The 10,155-nt window shown below is 46.2% G+C and overlaps 1 protein-coding gene across 1 annotated transcript in view; it reads right to left on the reverse strand.

The window, feature by feature from the left end:
- Nucleotides 1-6,857, reverse strand: part of FAT2 (FAT atypical cadherin 2) — a 44,626-nt gene extending 37,769 nt beyond the window's left edge. The window contains exons 1-2 of the mRNA XM_068205927.1: nucleotides 3,572-6,857; nucleotides 2,847-3,161 (exon numbers count right to left, since the gene is read on the reverse strand). Of these exons, the coding sequence (XP_068062028.1) occupies nucleotides 2,847-3,161; nucleotides 3,572-6,836 (3,580 nt within the window). The 5' untranslated portion in view covers nucleotides 6,837-6,857. The remainder of the gene's footprint in view (nucleotides 1-2,846; nucleotides 3,162-3,571) is intronic.
- Nucleotides 6,858-10,155: the final 3,298 nt, after the last annotated feature.

The raw sequence follows: 10,155 nt of genomic DNA on the forward strand, positions 1-10,155 counted from the left end.
GTAAAAGGATTCTCCAAACAGCCTTTCAGCAGGATAAATGGCCTCACCCTGACTCTTCCTGCTACAGCCTCCCAGTTCCTCCTGGTCCTGTCTGGACTCAAACCCCCTTCACATCAAATCCTGAACAAAACAAGCTGAAAACTTTTCCAGCAGAAGAATATCCCAAACCCTGCTATCTGCCCATCTCTCCGTGTAGTTATCCATCCCTGTCTCCCACAAACAACTGCTCCACACCAGCTGCCAGGCTGGGCTGGAGAGATTCCATGGCCGATGGCACAGAGCTTTCATCTCGGTGCACAGTTTGTTCCCTCTTCTCATTAGCCTTTCATGTATTTTTCCCCCTTTTCTCCACCCTCTTTAGAGAACTGAGAGCTTGAAGATCTTTGAGCCTTTCTGTGGGGTTTGGGAATGCTGGAGAAACCCAGGACAGTTATCATGGCTGTTCCTGGTTCCCCTGCAAGGCCTTAGGAGAAGTCAAAGGGCCTTGCTGGTTATATCTCCACTGGCCAATCCACCCCATGTCAAGGTACTGAATCAAACACACAGCTAGGAACCAAATTAGGATACTTGCAATAGTGTGTCACTCTGCCCTAAATGATTATCCAGGGCTATTCTGCAGGGTTATTCTGTGTGTAGATACACTTGCTGTAGCAGAACATCAGGACCTTAATTCCTATTAAGATACAGGATGACAGTGAGCTTCCTCCTCCTCCTCCTCCTCTCCCTTTGCCACTACCAGAAATGTCCTACCTAGGAGAGACCCAGACTGACCTCTGGTCCTCTTGTCCAGAGGTCAAGGATCCAGAGGACAAGCCAGCTTGTCCTGGCTTATTTCAGTGCCAGTGTGACTTATTTGTCTGTCCTTTGATGACAATGACCATGTGGGATAGGTGAAAAGGAGATGTCTTGATCACAGTTTTCTGCCCTGCACTGGGATAACTCCCTTCTTTTTTTTTTTAATACAATCCTGCACTAATCGGGATGACAGAAGCTCATCTTCCCAGTGCTGCACTACCAAGTTGAGACCAAAGATTACTGTTTTATTCTACTAAATGGAGCAACTAGCCTGCAAAATGAAAATACTACTGGGTTTCCAAAAAGCTGCCAAGGGCCCTGAACAAGCTGGGATGTTCCTTCTGACAGCAGCAGCAAACCACTTCTCTTCAGATACTGTAAACATGAGGGTAAACAGCTCAGTTTATGTCAATGTTCACAGGTAATTATAGATTCTTTTGGGTGACATGCAAGTAAAATAATGGATAACTGAATCCTCATCAGGCATGGAAGCAGGATCTTAAACAACCTCCAAGCTCAGGGTTTAAAGAAGAGACCTCCAGCAACTGTCCAAGGGATAAGATCAGCCCATGGGTTTCTTGCAGAACTGACAAACTTATCACTCTTCTCATGCAAATCACCTGAGTATGGGGAGAGATGGAGATGACTCATACCTGAGAGAGCTTTTTTTGTCTAAGATGGCAATTAATGGGTTGGCTCAGAGGTGAGGTGTCTCATTAGCAAACATTTGGATTTTGCCAGAGTCACTCATTTTGCTATGGAACACGACAGCCTTGCATTGTGACTTTGCACTCAAATGGGGCTGAAAGCTTTGCCTGCAGCATAAAGGCTGAATTTCCTGCAGGGTGCATGGCTGCTCAGCTGAAGAGGGGAGCCAGCTTGATGTCCTGACAGCCGTCCTGCTCCATGTCCCATCAAAAAGCAGTGGTTTTATGCAAAAGGGCTTCTGAAGGAACATTTCTGGAGAACCCTGCATTGTGCAAGCTGTCCTGGAGCTGGGTTGTGCATGGCTGTTTGGATTATGTGAGAAAGTTAGATGCAGAGCAATGTCCTGACCAGGCTAAAAAGTTTCTGGCAGCACAGACAGCTACAGCTGTGGGCAGCAGTGGTCACAGTTAGCTGACATCCCCAGGTGCATTTATACAGTGCCATGTAAATAGATCCTGTGAGGTTCTTGTGACAAAAAGATTTTAGTATTTCATAATAATAATTTCTTTCTTCCATTCCCCTCCTAGCCAGCTGTAGAGCACTGCCAGAGAGCCATTACACCGCTGGTAACATACAGCTGAGAGCAGCTCCAGCCTTTTCCAATACATCCAGCTCCTCATCTGAGAGCAAGCTTCCATCCCGCTGCAGTAGCTGAACTGCTTTTATCATCTCCAGGAGATCAAAGTCATGCAATTAATCCTCTCCCATACTCAGGCTCTGTGCCTTCCCTTCCCTCTTCTCCCAGGAGTTGATGGCATGAAGGGCTCAGCACAGCTTTCCCTGCCAGACTGGCCCAATGTCAGCTCTGCCGGGATAGTTTGAGGAAGCTGTTTACACAAAACATCAGCGGGTTTTTGATGGCTCTGAAAGATCTGGTAAATAATCCTCAGATGAAAGATACAGTCTAGGAAGATGGCAGAAGACGCTTACTACACTTACTACATTAATAGTGCTGGAGAATGGGTGGAGCCTTTAAGTGCAGTGGGATTCGTTTTTGTTAATCCTGCCTGGGTCTGTGTCAGGAACAGTCACCTCCAGAAGGGTGTTCCCGGGCTCAGGCTGTGCAACAGTTCTTTATAAGGGGGAAGATTAAAAGCAACTGTTTAGGGCTTTGAAAACAGCACATTTTTGTCATTCTAAGAGCCATCTGGATGCAAATCACAGCCCTCAGGTTGAGGGTTTCAATCCTCAGACTCCCTACAGAGTGTATTTGAAGACTGGGACCTTTGCTGCAACAGAAAAGTGTGACAAAGGCAGCTGTGTGGGCTGTTTATATTGAATATGTAACATCCTCCAGGCACTTGGAAGCCTCAAAAACAGATGCTGAGCTGGGTCACTCTTACCTGTAATGAGGTTAATGGTGAAGAGTCCTTGAGGATTTCCAGTTAGGATGTGAAAAGTCAGTTTTCCCTCTGAGCTGGAGTCTGGATCGAAGGCATCAAGCTGAAGGATTGATGTGTTTGGTGGGGAATTCTCCATCACAGAGGCATAGAAGACAGGTCTGGACATCTGAGGTGGGTTGTCATTGGTATCAGTGACTTCAATATAAATTTCAGTCACAGAAGACAGAGGAATTGTTCCCAGGTCAAGGGCCAGCACAGTCAGCCAGTAGTGGGATGTTCCCTCTCGGTCGAGTGATCCTATGGTCCGTATGGTGCCTAGGAGAGGGACAGGGAGTGTTTGTGAGGGATTTAAGGAACTCAGACTGCTTAGTCCTTGATGACAGAGCAGTCTCAAGTCTGCTTCCTGCTCTTTGCTGCACACACAAATTCTCACACCCACCTTGTGTGGCTGTGAGATTGTGTGAGGGGCTTGCTTCTGCTGAGGTTAATTTTTGGTACACAAGTGATAGAGAAGACCTTGGTATTTTGGGGGAGGACAGACACTGATTTGCTGTTATTTTAAGGAGAAAAACCCCTGCTTGTTCCTACCCAGAATCAGGGGTAAATTAGTAAATCCCTGCACAATCAAGAAAGGCTTGAATGCATAGAACATTGTAAACAGCCAGGCCAAACACAGCAGGTAGTTTAAGCCTTCAAGGTGCAATATTAAATGAAGATGTCCTTACCTGTGTCCCTTTCGATGTGGAAGACGGACAGGCCAGTGCCGTCTCGGAGGAAATACTGAACCTCTCCATCTTTGCCCCTGTCGATGTCCTTGGCCGTGACCATCATCACCGACGTGCCCTTAGGGCTGTTCTCCTGCACCCAGCCTTTGAAGACAAAGGAGGCAAAGCGTGGTGGGTTCAAGTTCTCGTTGACGTCAATGACGTTCACTTCCAGGTGGCAGAGGGAAGAGCGAGAGAAGGGCTTCCCACCGTCACTGACCTGCACGGTTAGATTGTAAGAGTCCCTCTTCTCATAGTCCAGCTCCTTCTCCAAACGGAGTGCCCCGGTCAGCTTATCCACATGAAACATCATCTCCTCATGGTTAATGAGGCTGTACCTCACCTCCCCCCCAGAGCCAGCATCAGGGTCAAAAGCTTCCAGAAAAAGGAGAATGGTTCCCACGGGCAGGTCTTCAGGGACCTTCACACTGTTGAGGGCTGGGAGGCACTGAGGGGTGTTGTCGTTTACATCCTCCAGAGTCACAACGAGGTCCGTAACCGAGAACAGCTGGAAGCCTGTTTTGGGCTGGTCCCTAGCTTCTATTTTCAGCACATAGCAAGGCCACAATTCTCTATCTAGAGCACCTGTAACTGTCACTTCTCCAGTGACACTGTTAATGGCAAACTTATCTGTGGGGGTTAGGAGAGAGTATTTTACTCTCCCATTGTCATCTGTATCAGCATCTTCTGCTTTCAGTTGAGCTATTGTTGTCCCTGCTGCTACATGTTCTGGTATTGCCACCCAATAGGCACCTTGAGTGAATTTAGGAGTATTATCATTGGTATCCAACACGTTCACAGCCAATAGTTTCCAAGATGATTTTTGTGGTGTGCCAAGGTCGTAGACAGTAATGTTGAGAATGTAGAAGCTGGTTTGTTCATGATCTAAAGGAGAAAGGACTTGAAGGAGACCCAGTTCCAGGTCAATTGTAAAGCAGCTGTCATCATTTCCATCTGAGATCACATAAACCAATTTTCCATTAAAACCAGTGTCAGGATCAATGGCTGAAAGGTCAGCAATAGTTGAGTTGATGGGAACAGTCTCTATGATATCAATGGATCGTGGAAAGCTGTCATCAAACTTAGGAGCATTATGGTTTATAAGGTGAAAGTTCAGAGATGTTTCATCATCCTGCCCATGGCCTTGAGACTGAGACTCGATGGAGTGTATGATGGTTTCTGTCAGTTGTTTCAAGACTCCTGTTTCCTCACACTGCATTTTGACGGGGAGACCTTGGCTGACCACAGTGATGTTTACAGATGTTGGCAAAGCGTAGTTCTCTCCGTCTGTTGCAGTTATTTTCAAAGAGTAGAAAAGTGGCTGTTCAGAAGGAAGATCTCGCAGAGATATTCTAAGGGATATTACTCCAGAGATGGGATTCAGTTCAAAATGCTGTAACTCGTTGCCAGACTTGATTTCGTATTTGATATGCTGCAGCTCATCACTGTCAATTGCAGAGACTGTGGCCACAGGGCTCCCAACTGGAAAGTCCCGTGGGATGGTGCCACTGCAGCTTGCCTTCTCAAACACAGGAGCGTTGTCATTGACATTGCTCAGTGTGAGGGAGACGTACACCTCAGTCTCGTGGCGGAAGGGTGAACCCCAATCTGATGCCCACACTCGCAGGTGGAACCGTCTCTGCATCAGCTCATAGTCCATCGACTTGGAGGTGGAAATGACACCAGAATAGGGGTCAATGACAAAGGGAACTGATTTCTGGTTGGCTATGCTGTAGGTGACAAAGCCATTGTCTCCTTTATCTTCATCTGTAGCCCTTACTGTTAAGACACTGGTACCAGGAGGAACATTTTCATCAAAGGCCCCATGGTACGAAGACTGAGTAAAACTTGGAGCATGATTGTTGCAGTCGGTGATGTCAACGATAACAGTTGTGGATGTGTGACTGTTACTGCTTGTAACTTCAAGCTCAAAACTAGACTGCTCATGGAAGTCCATTGCTCTGACTGTAGTTATCAATCCAGTGTGAGGATTGATCTTAAAGCTTGTGCTGTCAGGAGTAGGTCTCAAAATGTATTTAAGATTTGGGACGACTGGTGTGATCTTCACCATAACAACTTGGCTTCCAGCTGGGGAAAATTCACTGAGCTGGACACGGTACACTTCTTTCTCAAACCTGGCAGAAACATACTTGGAGGGAGGTATGTGGACAACTCTGACAGGAGAGAACAGTGGTGGCTTGCTCTTGTCCTTGGCTTGCACACTGAGGTTGAAACCAAATGGGTAAAGTAACCAGTTTATCTCTTTGTTTGACACAATCATGAACTCAGTGCTCCCAAAGTAGGATTTGATGGCTTTGAAATGTCTTCCCGGATCTCCATCCACAAACTCAACCGAATCAATCCCTGCTTCTGAGTCACCACTTTCTACAGAAAGAGTTGCATAGATAAAATCTTCGTCCGAGTCAGGTGATGTCACCTTCACCGAGGAGATAGAGGGGGGTTTCCTGGCAGATGGCTCCACTTGGATGGTGAGACTAGCCAAGTTCCCAAAGTTATTTCCCTCAGTGATCTTTCTCATTCTGTCCACAGCCAAAACCTGCAGGTTATGCCTGCCTCGATGGGTGCTGTTCAGCCTGCCTGTGACCATAACTGCCCCTGTGGTGGGGTGCACAGTGAACAGGTTGGACTTGGTGTTGAGGGCATAGTAGAACTCAGCGTTCTGGCCAGCGTCAGCGTCAGTGGCACTGAGCGTGCTGACCACTGTTTTCAGAGGAGTGTCTTCTCTGATGGACACTTTGTAGGAGGGCGGTGAAAAGAGAGGTTTCAAGTCATTTCTGTCCAGAATATGGATCAAGACTTTGGCCCAGGCTTCGTAGGCAAAAGTGCTCTCTGTGGCCTTGATTATTAACATATAACTGTCTTTGACCTCACGGTTTAAAAGTGCTGTGTTGCTGCTCCTGGTTCTTATTCTCAGGAAGCAGAAATCCCCGATCACGTGCTCCTCTGTTTTAAACAGACCAGTGTTGTCCCCAGAAGCTATTCTGTACCTGATGTCCCACTCAGGGATGCTCTTGTAAATACCCATTTTGACGTAGCTCTCCACGTAGGTCTTGGGGGCTGAATTCTCATAGATGGTGGCATTGTAGAAGAAGTGGGTGAAGTGCAGAGGGGAAGTGTTGCCCTTCTCACAGCTGGCCTTGTGGACCACACAATGCATCAGGAAAACAGCAACACTCAGGAAGTGACTCCTGATGGAGACTTCCATGGTGTGGTGTCTCGAGCCCTGCAGGTGTCAAAGGAAGAACATTGGTAATTTTCATTAAGGTCAGTGTGTTACAGAAAAGTCTGCAAGGGCTCAGCCTCACCTCCCTGCTCTGTCTACCCTGATCTTTACTGATACAGTTGTTAGCTCAGCTCTTCTTCCCTCTGTCCCAGTGAGGGATCTGTCCTCCCACATCCCTACGCTGGCTCAGATTTCTTCACTTTCTCTGCTTCAGTTTCTGCCTTTGTAGAGGGTAAAATGTGCTAAGTCATGCAAGATACTCTGATCAGACTGACTTGCTATTCTGTGAACAATCTTTCCCTCCCTTCATTTTTCTTTCTCCTAAGTCAACATATTTACACTCTCCATCCCAAATCCAAACTCCCTCTTGTTTTGTTTCTCCAGCCTCCCTTCTCCATCTTAACTTCTCTCTCCACTGAAGTTTCTGAAAAGTATCTTCGAGAGTCAAAATGCAAACTGATTTATGTGCCTCTCTGTGGTTGTCTTCCCTTTTCTCTCCCTGTGCAACAGGATGTGCTGTCCTTCCCCAGCGATGATGGGGAACACATGCCATGTTGTAAAAATTCCTTCTGAATGTGCAGCTTCACAATGTGGCCTTTCCAACAGCTTTCTCTCACTTTCTACTCAAGCTCTGCCTCAATTACCTCAAAGTTCTGGTTCACAGGCCTGACCCTGCTGCCTCCTCCGTGCTGACTGAAGGAGGTTTCCAGCAAGACACTTTGCCCATGTCACCCTCAGCCCTTGAGTAATCTCTCTGGTTGCTGCCTTCTCATGGCAAAGCCCCAGGGTCAGGATTCCTGGGGAGGATCTGCTGTCCATGACCACCTACCATCAGCTTCCTTCTCTAACAGCTCCCGAGCAGCTGGGGCTCCATGGTTTATCTCTGTGAACAAGGTGTATCAAAGGAGGAACTGGGGAGCACATATGTGATTAACAGGGATGTGACTTTATTAGGGAGCTTTGCAGAGCTTGTTAAAGGATCAAGGCCTGTTCTTTTCAAAAGCTAAGTGCATGCTGCTGTGTGTGCAGTTAGGGGTTGAAACCAGGGATAAGCTAAATATAGGTGCATATATTTCCCCTAGATATCCTAGGAGATCTTTATCTAGAACTGTTTCTTCCTGTTTTAAATTTAAATTATATATCAAGTACCTGCCAGTCATTTGGCACATTCCTAATTTAAACAGGGAAGACTTGTTTTTCCAGACACTTTTTCAAGACTCATCTCTTTAAGAACCAGAACTAGTTCAATTTGTAACTCAAGTTGAGTGTTAGGAACCAATTGTTAGATCCCAACTAATAGTATGTGTCATATTCTCTCACTAAGTTATCTAATTACTGATAAATACAAAGCTGTAAATTTCATATTTGCTTCAAATCATTTTCTCCTTGGTAAAGAGAAGCCAACCATCCAAAAACTTCTCTGTGGTCATTCCTTTCTGAAACAAATGGTCTGAAGCTGAAGTCAAGGTACCAGAAGTCAGAGAGAAATCAACACAATTCAGTTTTGACAAAATTCAGCCTCATTTTTTCATGCCATCATTTCACTTCTAGGACACACAACACAGTCCCAAATGTACTTCATATTAAAGAAAAACTTGGAGGGCAGGCATGGGTGACCCAGAAAGGCATGTGGCTCCTTCTGAGAAGTCAAAAACCATGTTCTTAAAAGCTCTGCTTGTTGCTTGTTACTTAACAGCTCTTCAGAGCTGTGCAGCATGTAGGGACTTGCCTAGAGCTACTCCCTTCCAGCATTTTCAACTGCTGAACCTGGAGAGGAGACGTTCGCAGGTTGCGCACGCGTGGCTGCGAGCGCTGGGAGCAGGGCAATCCACGCACCCCAGAGTGGAGCAAGACAGCAGAATAAACCAGCAACCAAACCAGAGCTGTTCCACCAACAGCAGACTTAATGAATCCGATCGCTTTGTATCTGGGCTAATTGACTTTTTAATTGAATTGTACTCAAACGGCAATGTGAACTCATCTCTCATAAGACATCAGAGAACCCACAAAGCAGAGACGTTATGAACTCCACAACCACAAGAAAAGCTGGATCCAGAGCACATGTCTTCCTGGGCACCAGCAATTCAATATGGGAGGATAACCTTGAGCAAGGAGTGGGTTTTCTGGCATTTTAACAAGATGCAAGCTTTCGTCTGAATCTCTCCTGGAATGTACTCAACCTCCCTCTTCCCTGTATATTTCCTGACATCTAAGAAGGGCTTCACTTAACATTGCTGCTTTTCCCCTCTGTATTAGCAGGGTTTTACTCCTCTGTCCAGATAATTATTTTTCAAAACCTGTTGTGACCTCAATATTTCTTAGAGCTTTGCTCTCAATTACAAGCTGGACTGAAAGCAATCAATGGCTTCAGCAGTTATTATGAGGCATGATGGAGAGTGACTACACATCTGGGGCATAAGGCAGAAGCCTCATTTCCTCTGGAAATGATCTGAAACTTTGAAAGACACAGTCGAAACTTGGGGAGAATTGTCTAGGACGCATCACCATCAACTTTTCAGGAGTTTCTCTTTCTGTCAGGACTATGCTCAGTTGAACAGTATCACAGAGAGTCTGTGTCCCCTGACAGCAACTTCTCACCCTGAACCTGGAAATCATCCCCTATGACCTGCAGCCTGCAGTTTCTCCTTTAGTAGGCTGCACTGGGAAGCAATCATGCTCTGAGGGTCTTGTTTCTCTTTCTCCAGCATGGTTTTTGTGCAATTTGAAGTGTGATAGATCTCCCAGGAGATCACTGTGCTGTCCCTGATCTGTCTTCTGCTTCTGGAATCATTTATGCCACAGTCACAATGCAAAACTTCCCAGAAGTAGAATGGGACATTTCTGAAGGCCATGGTCAAACTTAACAGAAAAATGGGGGACGGTGCTCTGAAGAGAGGGGAAATCTGATGGATTGGCTCAGCTCCAGAGAAAATCCTCTTGGGACTGATCCTGAAAGATGACAACAATGAACCAGCAGAAAAGAGAGGGGTTTCTATGACTTTTGTTCCGTAGGTTGAAAGCTGTGCATAGCATGAAACCAGCAAAAAAAAAAAAAGTCAATTTGCTGGCCCTTATTCCCAAATGTACGTGGCTACTAAGGAGGAGCAGCGGTGCCAAGCCCAGGGGTCCTTGCCACGAATTTAAAGGATCTCCAGATGGAGATAGATTTTTCATGCAGATTAAGAGAACCATTCCTCATGCTTTTCTAAGCTGTGCTACCCCATGTCCTTGTGCTGACAGTAATTAGTGCACGATCCATGGGACCCATGGCAAGGACCATACACACTTCAGGGCTGCCAGA

This window comes from Anomalospiza imberbis, chromosome 15, assembly GCF_031753505.1.
Source record: "Anomalospiza imberbis isolate Cuckoo-Finch-1a 21T00152 chromosome 15, ASM3175350v1, whole genome shotgun sequence".
Classification (NCBI taxonomy): Eukaryota; Metazoa; Chordata; class Aves; order Passeriformes; family Viduidae; genus Anomalospiza; species Anomalospiza imberbis.